General features: G+C 46.1%; 1 protein-coding gene across 43 annotated transcripts in view; it reads left to right on the forward strand.

Moving 5' to 3' along the window:
• The window catches only part of RBFOX1 (RNA binding fox-1 homolog 1), a 2,122,525-nt gene that overhangs the window by 1,765,428 nt on the left and 337,413 nt on the right, over window positions 1-19,684 (forward strand). For 5 of the 43 annotated variants that reach the window (XM_080678216.1, XM_080678215.1, XM_080678228.1 and 2 more), the window contains exon 1: window positions 2,518-2,861. The exons of the other annotated variants lie outside the window; for them this stretch is intronic. In XM_080678216.1, coding sequence (XP_080534342.1) covers window positions 2,775-2,861 — 87 coding nt within the window. In that variant the 5' untranslated portion in view covers window positions 2,518-2,774. Of the gene's footprint in view, window positions 1-2,517; window positions 2,862-19,684 lie in introns of those variants that run through there. 43 annotated transcript variants of the gene reach the window in all.

Below are 19,684 nucleotides of genomic sequence, written 5' to 3' on the forward strand. Positions count from 1 at the left end.
AGAAAAAGGACACTCATTATGCAGGAGCAGCAAAAGATTTTCATATTATGGAGTTCCACAAAAGTAAACAGGACATATTCTCTGCAAAGAATATATAAATCTGTATGTCCCATAAGTGTTTCTCATTTCTCTCTCTCTCTCTCTCTCTCTCTCTCTCTCTCTATATATATATATATATATATATGTATATATATATATACACATATATATATATACATATCTCCCATATGTAAAATGTTTCACATTTCTGACTGCAATCATCAGGTTCTTTAATTATATATATATATATATATATATATATATATATATACACACACACACACACACACATATACATACAGTATATAGATATATATATAGAGAGAGATATAAATATATAGATATATAGATATGTAGAGATATATAAAGTTATGTATGGATATATATAGATAATGATCCTTTGGACTTGTAAAACTTTACAGTTTCCAAAACATCCCCACAATTTTGCTCATCGGCCCACTCTTGGTGAAGAGTAAGTGGATATTGTTACCTCTGTTCTTTGTTCAGGAAACCATGAGTCTGGATGTGTACATTTTTGGACTTCTGACTGAATTACATTTCCTACCTCCTGGTCCAATGGTCTTCCCACTTTATCACATTGAAGAGACATCACTCAATCTGAGCCAGGCCTTAGGCAAAGTAGCAAGAGTTCTCCCCTCCTGGGATGCTGTCTGCGGCACACTGATGTCCTAACCAGTAACTTCTCAGAAGAGCAGTGTTGAAAGTCAGAGTCAAAAGCTAAAGTTAGCAACTGTATCAGGCTGTTAGGTAAGAGGGGTCAGCCTGCAGCTGTTAACTGAGCTTTCCCTGTTGCAACTACGGGGCCACTTGGCTGCATGAGAATCCGTTACAGAGAAAACGTGTCACGATAGCCAAAATGCAGCCTTAAATAATTGAATTCTCTGCCAAACGCTGTCCACTGCCGTTATCTAAAAATGTAACTATGCAGCTATATCAAGCAACTAAAATTAGTGTAGTGTAAAAACACCTTGGCTATCTAAAAGTGGAGGAATTGGCATTTGGATTTAGAAAAAGCCAATAGTTGAATGTGTTTTGCGGTGTCTGAAGCGCTTCCAGTTTGGACAAAAATCTATATCTTGTATCCTGCCTCGAGTTGGAGGTGGAATATGGCAGGCAGGTGTTTGGTTTGAAGGTGATTTTCAGAGAGCCCTGGGCCTTGAGCGGAAGCTGAGTGGGCTCACTTTGTCCGTTTTACATCATTGTTCTCAAAACAGTGGAACTCGAAACACACCCCCTTGCTTTCCTAGTGTGAAGGTTATAAGAGTGACTCTTTGAATGTTATATGGGCCTTCATTCTGAAGCCACAGAAAGGACTAGACCAATCATTAGGACAACAGGAAACCCATGGTAAGAATGGCTAACAGCCTCTCGTATTATGCATGGGTAGGTGCCAAGGACTTTATATGTCACACAACCCTTGGAGGTAGGGTCTTCATTTTCCAAATGAAGAAACTGAGGTTCAGAGACACTAAATAAGTTGTTAAAGATCACACAGCCTGTATGTAGGACATTCAGATCAGTACAATTCCAATTCATGTAAACCCAGAAGAATTTATCTACTACCATGGAAGGGATCCTAAACTATCATTGGGCATTATCACATGCTGGAAAGATTTCAAATATTGGCTCAAAGGTATTTCTCATCCATAGTTTTAGTTCACATTCAGTATGCCTTTAAATTCTGGGACCAGGGAGACATCCCTTATTAATATAGTGCACGTTAATATATAACAATTGAAAGCTCAAAGACAAAGAATATTTTTTAAACTACACATACATGCGCGTGCGCGCGCGCACACACACACACACACACAGCATATGATGTCCCATTACAGATCGAAATACTGTGATGAAAGTAGCGTCCTGGTCAGAAATTGTGTTTGGAAATTGTGTTTGTAACCCTGCCCTGCCTCTTCCGAGTGCATGACCATGAGCAAACAATTCAACTAGCGTGAGCCTAGTTCCCGTTTGTTACCTGGACCCAATAACAGTGCCCACTCCGGGGAGTGGTGAAAATGAAATTACATAACACATGTAAATAATTAAGCTCGTTCTCTGTGCACAGCGCATACTGCAAATATTAGCTAGTAGTATTATATTATTTGCACAAATTGCCTCTTTAAGATTAAAACCAGAGGAAGAGAGGATAATAAACTAGACTGTCTTCTTAGTTTCTTTTTGATCAGTACCAAAGCCGGGACACATTAACCTCCTCCAGTTTTAAGTGGCAGCTGATAATCCTATCAATTTACATTTCTCAGGTGTTTTGCTCTCTAAAAAGTCCCACGGAGAAGGTGTCCCTTGTCTTTTGGGCCAAATTCATCAGGAATTGCCCAACTCCCATATCCTGACTCCGTTTCTCTCGGTCTCTTGGTCTCTCTCTCTCTGTCTCTCCGAGAACTAAATTAATGAAGGGTATTTGGTTAGTGGTGTTAGGCAAGCCATTCCCAAAATAGCACCTTCCATTTTGGTAGCATCAACCCTGCAGCTGCTGTTTCTCTTCGCTGTCGTCTGGGAAGAAAACTTTCACATGGAGAGTTGCTGATTCGGATTTTCTTCCCTTCCCCTCTCCGCGGTGATGAGCGCTTGGCCCCTGCCAGAAGCCATTTGGCTCTCAGCTTTGTAGTTCGGAAGAAGTTGGGTTTATAGATTTTTTCCCCTAACTCCCCATCGATGTGTTGAGCTTCAGAGGGAAAAACACCTTCACGGGAAGCATGTTGCCTTCTCAAGGAGTCCTCCTGCATCCCTACGGAGTGCCTATGATCGTCCCCGCGGCCCCCTACTTCCCCGGGCTGATCCAGGTAATTCAAGGCCACTGCCAGCCAGCAACTTAACTCCAGCGCGTTCCGAGTAATAATTGGAATTTTTATGGTTGAGAAAGCAAACACTTTTAATACAGGAAAAAGCCCTCGTGTAGTCAGTGAGAAGACAGTGGGAAATCAAAAAGATGGATCACCCTAATCTGGCTATTGACATCTCTCATGGCTGAATAAATGGTGTAGTTGAGCTATATTTGCTTGTATTGATCTGGCTGCTGTTTAACATTCATGCCTTTGCTTCGGGAGGTTGACCACGGGGCAAAGGATTTGCTCTCCTTCCTGGCTTTCCGGGGACTCGGTCTCCCAGAGCAGATCATGAGGCAGAGGAACTGAGCATGAGGCCACCTGGTTAAGAGGGTTTGCCCAGAAATGGAAAGAGCATGCAATAGGCTTAAATTCCTGCGTCTGTTTTCACAGGAGCCCCCCCTGCCCACTCCCCTGGGTTGAAGGGTAGCACTGAGGCAGAAAGGAACACTCGACGGCTGGTTAATTTATGAAGTTCAGAGGTTTTTCCAGGAAACCCTTACCGGTTCTTTGCTTCTTAATGATGGCAAGAAAGGGGAGGATTGGAATGTATGTTGGTTTTATGTTTTAGGCTCTTCTTTCTGTGCAGGGAGAATCGTCTCTGAGTAAGATATTTTCTTTCTTCTCAACAGTTTGTCTTTTTAAACTAGCATTGGATTCTGGGTGCGTGTCTGAAGTCCTCGGTGGACAGCTCACAGCTACTGGCGTTAGAGCCTGAACGTCATGGAAATCCCGGCTGGTTTTGGCTGTTGTGTTTTTTGTTTGCTTGTTTTGGAACAGGCATCCCTTTGTAAGACAGTCTGTGTCTTGTGTCTACAGGAGAGGAAAACTAAATGCACTTAGTATGTCCTTTTCCCTGCAACCTTGTGAAATTTTAACATTTTGCCACATTCTCGCTTATTAATTAAAATTTCTGGGGAGGATTGTGGTCAAAAACCTTTTTTCCCTCCTTTTCTGAGTGTTGCTTATTAACTGTAAGAATCTTGGTGATTTGAGTCATTCAAGGGTGATTCTAAGCAATAACAAAACATTTGGTCGTCCCAGATTTATGGCTGTTGCTGAATCCCAGGCTCCGTGTTGCATGTGAGAAATAAATGGACTTGCCTAGAGAATGAGCGGGCCTTCACGACCTGGGAATAGTTCTGTGTTCCCTGGCATAAGCAAGCCAGCGTGGCCTGCGTGGAGTCTGAAGTAGGACTTAGTGGCAAATCTGAAGGCCTTTGTTCTGTTGGAAACTTGGGGTGAAGGTTGGCCACTAGAGTTTGGTCCGACCCTCTGTCACCCCGTCTGATAAATAATTACAAGCAAATGGTGCCCTTCACTCTATGCTGATTGATGCTGAAATTGCTTTTGAAAGTTCTCATAAGTTCCTGTTATAGATTAAGTGCCGGTGCAGGAAAAATAACGGCACCCACTGCAATGGGTGAATGTAATCAGGCTTAATGGACTCGGGAGCTTGTTGGGAATTAAATAACTATTGATTTGCTGGAATGTTGCTGTCATTATGAAATGCCACTCTGGACGTATTACCCCGGTGATAGATGAGAAGATGCACGGGCCAGCTGAGAAATTGGGGAGACCCTATTTCTTCCTCCTTCGCAGGGCATTTAAGAAACGTATCCGGCTATTTTCGGAAGAAACAAGTGATTTTACTTGCAAATCTTAGCCTGATCATAGTTTGTTTTCCCGCTGACACCTTCTGTAACTAGTTATCTGTAAGTCAGAGAAGTAGAGCAGCAGGGAGCCTGGGACCAGCTACTGTGACAGGTTTCCTCCCCTTTGTCTCCCACCCCCACGGACACTCTGAAATGCCGTGGCCAGGAGAGATTAGCTTCACCTCTGGTTTGCTGAGCGAACCCATGGTATTTGCCCATGGACATCACAAAACTCATGTCACCCCATTGCAGTAATGTGTGCAAGGGGAAGAAGTGCAACTCGAAGAGAGAAAAATCCTAGCACTCTCACACACACAGTCACCTCTCAGTGATGCACCAATAGCTGCCTCCCAGCATTCCCGCAGACTGTTATCAGCTGGCCTACCTTGACCTTGTGGGTTTCTTCCCACCTTTTCAAGATGCCAGGGCTTTCTTATAATGAAGGAGCCACCTACCCTTAATAATATCCTCAGCAAGACATTAACATGATCAAAAGCAGACCTTGTCCTCTATCACTGACAGCAAGCCCCCGTGGACGAGAGGAGTGCAAACAGAGCCACAGTGGCCATGTGCCACGGTTGTTCCATTGGAGTCTTTCCACCCTCTAGAGCAAGGGATTCTATGGCAGGAGAACTTCCTTTTCATAGGTCCTCCAGGTGCCACTTTTAAAGTTCAGACCAGCATCGTCCTATTTCTGTCTTTGAAGTCAGAGAAAAAATATTTAGTAGACCAGATATTGTGAGAGGAGAGCACCGCCTTATTCTGCAAAGACAGTGAATGGAGGTGTTTCCTGATAGAGCTGAGGGAGGTACTCACCTGGCTCCTTTGTTCTAGGAGTAGAGTTGATAGTTACCACTGGCCCAGCCTCCATCTCCCAGGAAAACCAGAATCTTTACCACAGTGGACCCATTGAACCCATCATCTAGCCTTGTTGAACACATAACAAGGTGGATCGTTTTTCCTTTTAGACATGCAAAGAATTCAAGAATGCATATGGGGGATTGAGCTAACCCAGTTTGCACTTTTTCTTTTTTTATGTAAATATATTTTATTGATTTCAGAGATGAAGGGAGAGGGATAGAGAGAGAGAAACATCAATGATGAGAGAGAATCATTGATTGGCTGCCTCCTGCACGCCCCCTACTGGGAGGGTATCAAGCCCACAACCCTGGCATGTGCCCTTGGCCAGAATGGAACCTGGGACCCTTCATGGGGCTGGATTCACACATGAAGATAGACCTTCAGTGTCTTTCCCAACCCTTGGCACTGTGGGAGTTGGCATTGTTTAAACATAGGTCTCAAAAGTCACACGGTAGAGGGCAAAAGGGCCTGGAAGGAATGTCAGAAATGGAGCCCCTAAGCCCTGAGTGGTCCACGTAGGACTGTGCTGCATAGCACCCTTCTGAGACCCAGCAGGTGGACATGGAATTCCCTGGATTTGGGTCCTGACCCCGCACCCTTTTCTCTCTGAGACCATAAGCTCCCTGAAGGCTGTTTTCCTACTTCAAGTTCACAGAGCCAGGTGGTGTCAGAGAAATGCCGATTAAAGGCTCTCTGAGGAGAGCAGCGATGTCTAAACAAACCCTGCCCTCTGGATTTTGAAGCAGACTCAGCCTGGTTGAATGTGGCCATGTATGTTATGGGAGATCTGCCTACGGATGTGTAGCCACTCCAGGAATTAGCCGAGTGCTTGTTTCAGAGATAGACTGGGAGTAACCACCCCTACAGAGAGATGGGGCGGGGCGGGGGGGGGGGGCGCTATGGGCAACTTGCTGGTCATTTGGATACATTTCTGGGCAAACTTAAAAGAAATAAACTTGTTTAGCTCTGTGGCTGGTGGAGCCATTTTCAGATTTCGACACTGCTGCCCTGCAGTGCTATCTACGTGCTCTGCGTGTCTGCGGGTTGGGAAAGGACTCAGCACGCAAGGCTGCCGGTGCCCTATCCCTCCAGGCAGCTCTGTCTTAGTCACTGAGTGACTTTTCTGTGCTGCCAAAGAGGCCGTGTCAACAGCAGACTAAAGAGTCAGGGAGGTGGCAAATTCTCCGAAGAGAGTTTGGAGTCAGGCAGGCCTGGGTTGATAGATTGGCTCTGGCATGTACTAAGCGTGTGGCCTTGGGCTTGTCAATTAACCTCTCCAGGGCTGTTTGCACTGCGGCACAGTGAAAGCAGGAATACCTGTCTTGCAAAGGGGCTGTGAGCTTTAAATGTGATTCATCTCTTCGGCCGGCGATTATTTATTAAGCACCTACTATATGCGGGGCTGTGAACTAGGAGAGGGTAAGGAAGCAGAATGCAATACACACAAACTCAGTAGCCACATGTATCTTATATCCTGATATATACACATATATATACACACATGTACATGATATTTATTCTGTATTGTGTATTCTCAAGGGAGGGGGGAGAATAGGTGTTTATTTAGAGCTCTTTTATCTGCAAGTGACAAAATCTAATTTACATCAGTAGAGAGGGAAAAGGAAATGTCTGGTTTCAGGTGCAGTTGAATTCCTAGGCCCCTGCAGTGGCTGTCCCACTGGATCTTCGTTTGCGAGCACACCCTGTCCAAGTGGTGGCACAGAAGGTGCCCTGCCATCGCAGGCTTACATCCCAGCCCATCTCAGCAAGCCTCTGTCCCAACTCCTTCTGCAAAATTCCAGAGCGCAGGCTCCTAGGCTCACCTTGTGGGCCGTGCCCATCCCCAAACCGGTCCCCTTGATCTGACTGCCCACAGCAGGCCTGCAAGTTGGGCTCAGTGCTACCTGAGCTTCACGGGCTGTGAGTGGAGGGAAAATTAGTCCTGGACAGGGCGCTGCACAGGTAAACACTAGGTTCTTGTTATCAACAACAATGATAGCTGAAACCATTGCAAACATCCCAACGTGTGGGTTTTTCTCTCCCAAACCCCGCACACACACCCTCCCCATGGAAGAGAGGGCTGGGTTTCTGATCTTACTTACCCCGATTGCTCTTTGTCAGTGGTCATACTCACCAGGCAAATTGACCGTCATCTAGTGCATCTCACGTCTCTACTCACAATCAGGTGCATCAGATGCAGATATGGCAATATACTCAGCGTCTTCCCACCTAAAGTCATTGCACTCGTGTCTACCAGTAGGGTGTGTGTGTGGGGAGGGGGGGCATTTTCACTCCTTTACAGGTGAGAACACCAGGATCTAGGGAAGTGAAGACGTTCTGAGAAGGACATCCTCTAACAGAGGCAAGAATGGGCTTTTCAGACCATGCAAGCACATCACTTCTTCCATTCGCAATTCCTCCATGAACAAATCCAGAAATAAGAAAGTCTGTTCTGTTTTAGAGAAATGCGTTCCTTTTAATTAAAAGATTAAAGGGACACTGTCAGGCTCTTCTGATGAAGATCAGTCCTATAAAAAGGATGTGTTTCTGCAGCAGCCATCTGTCATTTTGATCATTTTAATGGCATGCTATATCAGCAAGTGAGCTTTTTATAATACCCTGGCATGGGCCTCGCTGGCTGAAGGGACTTGTGGGTTTCACACTCCTTGCTGCTGCCTTGTTGTTCAGCAATCTGAGCCCGGGCTGGTGAAGAGAGCCCCCTCCCTGTCTTTTCAAGGTTGTTTTGGGTAAGTGCTTTCCCCAGGTGATTTATTATGGAGATACTCTGCCCTGTTTATGTTCCTTTCCCGTCTAAAGATAGACCGACCTATCACACATACATCCCACCAGCAAACAGGCAGCCAGTGCAGCTTGATTAACTGCCGGACCCTAAGAGGTGCCCAGAAACATTGAACTCAATACCCCACAGGTCTTTTCCTCTGGGCATCGAGCACTGTTGTTTCCAACCATCCCCAGATTCTAAATTGAAATCTTTGGGCTCGTCAAAGGAGGAGGAGAGGGACTGTGAAATGCATTCACTCAGCAATGGCATTATTTATTGATTATCACGGGGTCCATCCTGGGTTCCCTTCTAAGCACTGAGACACTGGATGACTAAGACCCCGTCTCTGTCCTCATAGCCAGGCCGTGGGCAGTAGAGTCAGAAGTTAAGCATAACTGCTTGAAGGTAGAAACCTACAGAGCCCTAGACCCACTCATCTCACCCAATAGGAGGTCTTAACCAGGCAGGTTTTGCTACCATCCCAGGAAGATGGCTCCGATAGACAGGTTCTCCATCCTTCCCAAAGGGCAGGATTTCTGACATTTTTGGAGGGACAAAGGGTATTTTTTTTCACTTATTTTAAATGTTTTTACTAATTTCAGAGAGAGGAAGAGAGAGAGATAGATAGAAACATCAATGATGATAGAGAATCATTGATCGGCTGCCTCCTGCATGCCCCCACTGGGGATCGAGCCTGCAACCCAGGCATGTGCCCCGACCAGGAATCAAACAGTGACCACCTGGTTCATAGGTTGCTACTCAACCACTGAGCCACACTAGCCGGGCTGTTTTGTTTTTGGGAAGGGGAGGAATCACAGCAAGAGCCCTGTCTCTGAAGCTGTGAGCAGCCCTGCCCTGCCCTTCCTTCTGGCCTGGAGGAAGGCCGTAGAGTCTCCACATCACTGCTAGGCCTGAAGGCGGCCTCCTCAGCTGTCACCTTCCCTCCCACTCTCTACTCCTCCTGGGCTCCTGAGGGTGGACAGAGTGTGGGGACTGAGAGGCAGCCAGCTTGTCCAGTGTCCAGTGTTCTCAGAAACTACTCTCCCAAGAGCTATTTCTTCTTGTTTCATGAGGCAGCACAGTTAAGGATTTAGACCAGGGAAACCTGCTTCTGGCCATGACCCTCCCTTGGTGCTTTGGGGAAGTTACTTGACCTTGCTGAGCCTCTGCTTCCTTCTCTATAAAAGGGGAGTGATATCCCGTATGTTCTGCCTCCCAAAGTCTATGTCAGGATAAAAGAGCTCAAACATGAACACATACGAGAGCTTTGCAGCACAGCCGTGACGTTATGCGGGCAGCATGACAATGCCAAGGCCATCTGAGCCGGCATCCGGCCCCTGTGTGATATGGGGCATCAACTGTCAGATTCCATTGGTGTGACTGTCCCCACTGTCTCAACGTGACACCGAGGCCAGTCACACTCATCCCCAGAAAGGATTTGCTGGGGTGATGTCTGTGAAGCACCGCGAGCAGCGCCTGCTCTGTGTGGGAACCCTGTAAGGGAGGCCACCAGTGCTGCTGTCCTGGTTTTGCATGATGCTCTGGGTTGCTTCCCTTTCCTTTGCTTATGAAGATGCTCCAGGTTTGGGGATGGCTGGCAGGTTTGCAGCTCTCTGTTCCCACACTCGACAGAGATTCCTCATAACCACTGGATACAGATTTTAAAATTTATCTTTATTGTTGAAAGTAATTCATATGCCCCCCTTTTTTCCCATTGAACCCTCCACCCCACACCCCCTAGGCCCTCACCACACTATTTTTAGAGAAGCTGGACAGAACTGGGTGCCATCAGGGAAGGCAGGGAAGAGGGAGGGATGGGTTGGACATCCTCAGCACATGACCTTGGGTGGTGTGAATGCACATTTCTCCCACTCCCTAGTCGACAGCCTGGGGAACTGGGGAAGCTAGACAAAGCATGAAGGAGGATGTGCAGGTCTCTGTCATGCTGAATCCTCGCCCACATCTTTGTCCACAGGCTCCATCAGGACATCTGGGGATGAAGCTGGAACTGTTTGGGAGGAGGGGGAGGGTGGGCTTTGACAAGGGAAGGAGACGCCCATCCCCGCCCCTCCATGTGGCCACAGCCTTCTGGGGACAGACGTTTTGGGACCACCCACACCCCTGTTCCATGCAGCTCCTGGGACACTGTGGGAGCTTAATAAATGTTAAATAATAAGAATAGCTTCCATCTGTCAGTGCTCGGTGGCAGGGAGGCTGTGTGAGCCGCAAGACTGCCGACTGGCGCGGGGCAGCTTGTGGCAGCCCTCGGGGAAACACACAGCTCTCCGAGTTGCTTTGAGGACATCCTGCATCAAGGTGTTTAGCAGTCCTGCTGCTGACCAGAATGCAGGCAAAATCATTAGCAAAGCAGGTGTCCACCCTGACCCCTGGAGCACCTACATCAGCGTGGCAGGAAGCAGGGCCCAGGGAACCGCATGCTTCTCTGGCAATCCCGGGTTTCCCATGAGCAGGTGGATTCGGGAACTGGTGGTGACCAGCAATGCAGGGGCTTTGTTGCAGTTTAAAAGGGACAAAGGATCTGCCCTCGGAACAGACGGTCTCATAAATTCATCTTTCCGTCATTTTCTTGGAAGAAAATGCCTACTGGGCTTTTCGCATTTAGTGAGAACAAAACCAAGAACAGCTGCTTGTTTTCAGACATCTACTATGTACCCGGCTGTGTGTAAGGTGTAGGGGTGTGGGTTCCATAAAATATAATGGAAGTGTTATATTTTAGAGAGGAAGGAACAGGTGAACAGAAGAGTGTAGGGGTGTGGCTTCTGGAGCAGACCGCTGGGTTCATCTCCTGCCTCCACCTGGGTGACCTTGGGCACCTCTCACTACCTCTGTGACCTTGGCATGATTTGTACCCTCTCTGGGTATCATTCACCTTGTTAGCTGGTAGTTAAAGGAACCAAAGCATATAAAGCCCGTAGCACAATGCCTGGCACAGGGATTATACTCAATAAACATATTAGTGAGTTTGTTTGCAAGCACACAGAAACACCATCACAACCAACATTAAACAAACAAATAATGCAGGCAAAATTGTGTGTTCGCTACATGTGGGAGCCAATACTTGTATTTCCTAAGGATGCGAGCTCTCCAGGGAGACTACCAGGCGAGACACTCAGCTCTGCCTCCCTGAGGAAGGTCCTGAACCACTCCGTGCTGTGGGCTCCTCACCTGTAAAACAGACACAGTAAAGCACCCGGATCCATGCTGTAGCATCCTCCTCCATGGGGTGGGGACAATACCAGGGTTGCTTTAGAGCAGTGGTTCTCAGCCTTTCTAATGCATCGACCCTTTAATACAGTTCCTCATGTTGTGGTGACCCCCAACCATAAAATTATTTTCGTTGCTACTTCATAACTGTAATTTTGCTACTATTAATGAATCGTAATGTAAATATCTGTGTTTTCCGGTGGTCTTAGGCGACCCTGCTAGAGGTTCTTTCTCAACCTGTGGGTCGCGACCCACAGGTTGAGAACCGCTGCTGTGGAGCCTAAGACCATCAGAAAACACAGATATTTACATTACAATTCATAACAGTAGCAAAATTACAGTTATGAAGTAGCAACGAAAATAATTTTATGGTTGGGGGTCACCACAACATGAGGAACTGTATTAAAGGGTCGCTGCATCAAAAAGGTTGAGAACCACTGCTTTAGAGGATAAGATGAGTTAATACTTATAAGGCACTTATATTGGCAGTTGATATATAGTAAGATTTAAATGAAGGATAGGAATAATAATATAATAAGGATTAAATAATTATTAGCACATGTTATATATTATGTATATGTAATAATATGCACTTATATAAGCATACATGTTATATATAACCATATATAATATATCATATAATATATAATATATAATTATGTATATTGAAATGTATATGACATATTATCCATTATGTAATGATACATAAAATGAATCATAAAAATTATATGTAATATCATGTATCACTCATCTAATATTATATATACTATAATAATTACTACATTTTACATTAGGTAATATTTTAATAATTATATATTATGTATCATATAATACATTTATTGTTATTGTATAATGACGATATTATTATTTACATAATGTACATAAATGATAATATGACACTGTAATAATAACACTATATGATTAAATATTATAATTATTAAATTATGTGATAATAGTATATTATTATTTCTTTTTTTTTAAATATATTTTATTGATATTTCACAGAGAGGAAGGGAGAGGGATAGAGAGCTAGAAACATCGATGAGAGAGAAACATCGATCAACTGCCTCCTGCACACCTCCCACTGGGGATGTGCCCGCAACTAAGGTACATGCCCTTGACCGGAATCGAACCCGGAACCTTTCAGTCCGCAGGCCGACGCTCTATCCACTGAGCCAAACCGGTTTCGGCTATATTATTATTTCTATTGCTACTGCTGCTAGTCACTCCACTGGGCACATAATTTCCATAGAATATTTCTACTCTTCCAAACCATTCTAGGAAGACTTACTTTACAAAGCTCAGCAAAGTAAAATGCTGCCCTCACTCCCAGACCTGGGGTTTCCACCTGGCAGAAGGGCTCTAGTCTATACTCTCAAGGACCGTGGGGCTCTGTGTGGCTTTGGTGCCATCTCCCCATCCTCTGTGGGGGAACAGCCTTGTCTCTTACCCGTACAACCTCTTCTGAGCAGAAGGCTAACTTGGTTTTGTGCCGCTGTCATTTCTGATCAGCTTTCTGCCTTGCAGTTCTCTGCCAGGAGGTCTTGTTTCCTGTGGAGCCTGGTTCCTGGGGAGATGATCAAAGCGGGAGGTGGGGCGCGACCACAGGCCAGGAGGGGACTGCTGGGACATGGTCCTTGTGGCTTTGTGTACAAGAGCTTCTTTTTGGTTATAAATATCCAAACCTCCTGGAAATATACTTTCCCTTTTCTCTTTAAACACAAATCAAGCAACTTACCAACACACATCCTCTGTCAAACATGTCAGTTACTCCAGGGGCTGCGGACAGCTTGCAAGAGATGTCTCCTATTGTTCCTGTGGTGGCGTGGTATTTCTCTCTTCAACAGCTCTGCATTCTCTCTGGTGAGAGGCATAAACATCAAGGTGCCTGCTATCCACAAGGTTTTGGCAGAAAATGTGAAATTGACATGGATTGTCCAATGACCATCTTAATAAGTCGGGCTCCTCCGCCTGGTAGAGACTGGCCATGTGGCCTGCCCTGCATTTGCCTGCAGACTTTTCCAGGATTCAGGGTGGGGGCTCATGGACTCTCATGAGCTAGGGCTTGTTTCACACCTGGTGTTTGGCAGGCGGTTCCCATTGTGACTTAGCTGAGGGACTTGGTACTGCCTGCCAGAGGGCCTACAATTGGTGCGGGGGCCGAACAGATGCTGGAGGCACTCACCATCACACAGAATGCCAGTCATCAGCCGCCGAGTCCTGCCCCTGTCTCTATTGTAGAGACCAGCGCTCCCATTTGATGCGTGGTGATGGGGTGGCCTGGAGTGGATAAAAGCCCTCCATCACGATGGGTAATGCAGAGCATATGGGATTCTTATCTGAGTGGTTGTGGCGTTGGAGTGTGCGATGCTGTCTGCATGTGTATTTCTTCAGTGTTTGGTTCCACAGAGCCAGGGTCTCGATAAGGAACACTGCAGTTTCCCCAGGGAAGGACTGAGCTTGTGTTTCTGACATCTCTGCTTCCTGGCCTCCCACCTGCCCCACGTGCTGGCCCTGATCTAACTCCCAGTCATTAAGGCAGCCACGCCCCTGCCCACCCGGTGAGGGGATGGTCCTCTGCCATCCTGGTTTACTTTGTAGGGGCCTGTTGCTGCCACATCCTGATATTATTCCAGTATCCCTATGGCCCAGGTGTGTCTGCTTCATTCATTCATGCCTGTGTGCTCAGCTGGGCTCCCACATCAGGAATCAGTTGAATGGAGCATGGTTTGGCTTACTGTGGGTTACAAGAGGGCAGATGATCTGCACCATTTTGAAAGTTAAGAAACCAAAGATGAGTGTGGGGGCACCTGATACTTAGGGGCCTAGTGGAGGTGGTGACAGTCAGAGAAACAAAGGCCCAGGCTGGTGTAGCTCAGTTGGCTGGTCATCATCCCATGCACTGAAAGGTTGCTTGTTTGATTCCCAGTCAGGTAGAGGGCGTGCAATAGGTAGCGATTGACGTTTTGCTCTCACATCGATGTCTCTCTCTCTCTCTCCCTTTCCTTTCCTCTCTAAATAAATAAATAAATAAATAAATAAATAAATAAATAAATTATTAAAAATAAAAAAGAAATAAAGAGAAAAAGAAAACCAAAGATGATTCTTGAATGTGGGTATTTATGTTGAGGTCCCTTTGGTTGAAGGAACAGAACCCAATCCTGGCTAGCTTAACAAAAATAAACTAGGGGAGTTGTTTATATTTTTACTTTTTTTTTTTTAAGTTCTGATGCATAAACAATTGCATGCACAGAGACTCTTGGATTCAAAAGTGGGGGGAGGGGGATATCAAGCCCAGGGGAGTTCAGGAGGTAGGGCAGGCCTGAGACTTTGGCAGGCAGAGTTTATGGATATTCTCTCCAGGTGCGTGGGTCTCAGCAGGCAGATTTTGCCCTCTAGGGGCATTTTGGCCGTATCTAGAGACAGTTTTAGTTGTCACAACTGGAAGGGGGTGCTTCTGGCACCCTGCACAGTATAGGACAACCTGAATTATTCAGAATTGTTTAGAATTATCTGGCTCAGAGTATCAAGGGTACCAAGGTTGACACTGCAGAGGCTCAGCTACAAACACCACCAGCCTCTGTGTGTCTCCATTCAAGCTCCTGACTCTCAGGAAAGGATCTGATGGTCCAGCCTGGGGTATCACTCAACCCTTGAACCAGTGAACTATGTCCCAGACTCCCATGGACTGCAGCCCATTGGGAATATTGTTAACCAGTCCTGGGAAGAGAGTGGGGAGGACTGACGGGAGCCAGAGCCTTCCCAAGAGACATGTCTTACTGGCTCGGGTGACAGCCTTCCGTGGACCTCACTGTGGCTGAGGTCCAGGCTGGTCATCCCTTTCACACAGAGCTACCTGCCTCAGGAAGGATGTCATTCCTTGGTGCCCGACTCAGCAAGCAGCCCATGTGTTTGGTCTTTGATTTAAGCTTATGGCCTCCTTCTCAGGCTCCTTTCCAACAGAAATCCATTAAAAACAATTGTTGCCTGTATTTCTAATTATAAAATTAGTTTAGGATAAATGCTAAATTAGTTGTGGCAATCAGAAAAAAAAACACAACCAAATGCAGACACACACCACACACACACACCCTACACACCCAGAAATCGCAATCTACCACCTGAAATAACTACTTCAAACCATGGTATGTATCCCTGGCCTTTTTCCTATCGATCTATTTTCTTCTGCAAAAGAAGTCCTCATACTCTCATCCTACACATAACATTTGTATCCCTTGCAGACAATTCTTTTCCAATAAAAAGCCTTTTAAAATCAAATCCATGATTTTTTTAAAACGTATGACTATCATTTTTGTTAGGTACATAAATACTAGGGTGGTGTCTTAAAACAGACATTTATCCTGTGTTCTTTCCCCTTTGATCAGCCATCTCAAGGTAGTTGCTAAGATATTCAGTAAATAAATCATCTGAATATTGTAGTGTTTAAGTCATATGGGGAGAGGAGGATTGGGACAAAGGAGATGAATCTACCAAATAATTCCAGGGGTGAGAGAATCACATGAGAAAGAGCCAGAAGTTAGCTGCCTCCATTGCACCTGGTAGGTGGCTTCTGCCCCCAGCTTATCCCCTAAGGTCTATGAAGTGGGGGCACTGAAAGGTATATCTCCCTTTGTAGTTTCCCCAGGGAAGGCCAGGGCTTGTGTTTCTGACATATCTGCTTCCTGGTCCCCTACCTTCCTGGTCTAACTCCCAGTACTAAGGCAACCCCACCCCTGCCCACCTGGGGAAGTGAAGGTCCGCTGCCACCCTGGTTTACTTTGTAGGGGAGTGCACTTATAACGTGTGGAACACAGAACTACATCTTAGAGGCCGAGCCAGAGTCCATGCTCCTGTGAGGACCACAACTTGAGTTATAAAACCAAGCTGCTCAAGAGAACAAGCTCTCCAGCGGGCAGCGGCCTATCCGGAGCCCAGGCTGGGGACAAGCCAGACTCGCCTAGTCAGTTCTCATCACTCCAGCCTGAGTATGTCTTGCAAACCAAACGCACGTCTGAGGCGCAAGATCAGTTTTCAATTTAAATGACTTTGCTTTCTCTCTTAAAAACTAAACCCTCCTTCTAATTCCCTTAAGTCCTGAAAGTGTAACATTTTCCCTTTCTAGATGAGAGAAAGAAGTCACAAACTAGGGCTTGCCGATGGCAGTAGGATGAGGGGAGCCCACCAGCCCTTGCCGGAATGTGCACAGAAAATCCTCAAGGCCTTTTCTCATTCAGTCGCTTACGAGTCCATGCTCTTCCCTTTCAGTCATGACCTCAGAATCAAAATGAGGGCGACAAGACGTGCATTTCCGAGGCCAGGGAGGGGTCGGTTTGGGAGTTCAGATGGCTCTGGCTTGATTTCCTTATGTGTTCATTAACTTATTAAATATTTATTGACGTTTTAGTGTATGCTAGACAGGAGGGTCACAGGGGTGAATAAGATCACTTAGACTTAATAGGGAGATATGGGCAATCAGCAGAACATTCAGTGGCATTGAGTGCTACAAAGAATAGAAAACAAATTACATGATAGTGGCCAACTGAGAGTGTTATTTTGGATAATGGAAGGAGGGGCGGTGTAGGATTTGAGCTCAGATCTACTTGGCAAGTCGGGGCCAACTGTGTAAGGAAGAGAGTTCAGGCAAAAGTTCCAAGATAGAAGGAGTTGGGCATCTTTGGGGACCAACAAGGACGATCAGTGTGACTGGTAACTAGTGGTTGAAGGGGGAGGAGGTAGGAGTTGAAGTCAGACACATGGTTGGAAACTGGATCACATGTGGCCTTTGAGGACATTGTAGGAAGTTGAGATTTTGGTCTAAGAGAGATAGAAAACTGCTGGTGAGTTTCCTGTTGGGCAATACCATGATCTGATCAGACATTTTAAAAAGATTCCTCTGCAGGCTAGATGGAGGGTGGACACATGGTCTTTATGGGACAAAATGGGAAATAGGGAGGACAATCAGTGTGTGTTCAGGGGGAGGGCACCAGCACCAAGGTAGCTGTGGTTGGCTAATGAATACATATTCTTCATGCTGCCATTCCTTTGATCTTCATTGACGAGTGTTCTTCCATGAAAGAAGGGCCGGTTTCTGGGACTGGGGTGGGAAAGAAAATCACACTGATTATGGAAAGAGAGTAGAAGGGACAGGAATTATAGAAGTGTGTCTGTGTCTGAGAGTCTGGTACCTTGGGTTACTTCAGGGGAGAGCAGCAGGTGTGTTTAATTGTTAATGACCCAAAATACATCCAAGGACTACATTCAGGCCTGCTGGAGCACTGGGATCCGTCTTGGGTGCTTTATTAAGTCTTGCCCTACCAAGGCTGTGAGCAACATCTGGTGGGCCATGTGCTCATGAACTGGATTTTTCATCACAGGACAGTTCTGTCTTAGGGCTGTCTGATTTCTCCCCCTTTTTTTATTTTAACAGAAGTAGGGAAGGCCCCCAGGGGCTAGATGTCTCACTTGTATAATTTGTGGCAACAAGGGCAACTTAGGAATTCAGATGATAACAGACCTAGGATCCAGAACCAGCCTTGCCACCTATTAGATTGAATCTTGAAAAGATTTCCTCTCTTAGCCTCAGTTTCCTCGTACATAAAATAGAAGAAAATGTTTGCATGACCAAGAGCAGCGGGAAAGATTATTATGCCTGACTGATTAATTTGTTCCCTCGATAATTCTTCAGACTTTCATTGAGTATCTGCTACGTGTGAGACACCATGCTAGACATTAGCAGAACGATGCTCAAGAAGTCAGATAGGACCCCTCTCTCAGTGGAGTTTATGATCTCATGGGGCAAATAGTCAAGACAAAGCATGGAATAACCAGAGCAGCCCATGAATTAATTAATTATAGCTGTAGTCGGTGATAGGAAGAAAATAATGTAGGAAGCAAGAATTAGTGATGGTGACAGCGATCATGTCATTGAGCTGACATCCCACAGTGTCTTCAGGGCCTCCTTCCATCGATCACTCCTCCACTTTTTGGAGCTTCCGGGTTTGTCTTGGAGACACCTGACACCTCACTCTTCTGTGCTTGAAATACGCATGTCTGTGGAGAACAGCTGGTTGGCTGTGGAGTAGGGGAATGTGCTTTTCCAGAGTTTTGGAGCCACCTGTTTCTGGGAGTGCCATGGAAACCCACATTCGGTCACTTGATCTTGAGGTCCAGGCAGGGAATTTTCAGCTGCCAGCAGCTGTCTTTTCTGATTCGCTGCCCAGGAGTTTCCAATCCCAGGAAAAGCCCTTTAGAACCTCTCCAGTGACTTTGAACCCACTTTCTGGAACTGAAAAAGAAAAGGGGCTCCTGTAGTTATTATGGGGTTGGGTTCTTATTTGGGGTGGTTGGGAACTTCCCCTCAAAGTATACGTCAAACAGTGAGCATATGGTCTTGCAACGTAAGGGTTTTTAGCTTCCAGTTGATTGGCAAACAACCTTATAGCAGAAGCATACGGAAGAATCTCTGCTCCAGAAATAGCCATGGGTTGTGGCTTCTGGGTGGAGAAGGTCTTCTAGCCTTTCAGAGCAGGTCAACTGGACATGTCTGTACAGTGCAACCTGACTCTGCACGTGTCCACAAACAGGGCGAAAGGACTGGCCTTGTCCCCCACTCTGGGCCAGATAACCAAGTAAGAGGGGACTTGATGTTGCTCATTCTGTTCTCAGAAGTTGCATCACCCACCCTGATGTAGGGGTGTGCCGTCCTGGGGTATTTACCTCTTCCCTTTCATAGCAAGCATCAGCTAGGGAATAGTAGAACCCGTGGGAATCCATCTGCCACCACATTTTGGCTTCAGGCTTCCTCCTCTGCTGTTTGGCCAGCCCTGTTCTTCTAGGGCCCTTTGTGTCCAGATCCCAAAGAGGAGTACGGTGGGGATAGAATGATAGACAAAGCCAGACGCTGTGGCCCTGCTCCAGGAAGACAGTGGTAGTGGCCTCATCTGCACAGACTGGCTGAACTACACTCTCAGTCTTCCATGCAGTTCTGGAAGGACCCGGAGAGAGGAGTTTTGAAGACTGCATTCTTGTTCTAGACCTGACCCTGAATGTGTGTACCAGTGAGCAAGTCTCTTGGCTTCTTTGGTCCTCACTTATGAGCACAGAGTGAAAGGCTGGAACAATGAAACATTTTCAAACATGGACCCGGGCATGTTACACACACACCATTTTTGCAAATGACCTCAGGTTTCAGTTTTATGCATGGACCTCAGAGGGGAAACCCAAAACATGGCTTTGACCAGAGTTTCCTAAATGTCAGA

Source organism: Plecotus auritus, assembly GCF_963455305.1.
Source record: "Plecotus auritus genome assembly, chromosome: 7".
Lineage (NCBI taxonomy): Eukaryota > Metazoa > Chordata > Mammalia > Chiroptera > Vespertilionidae > Plecotus > Plecotus auritus.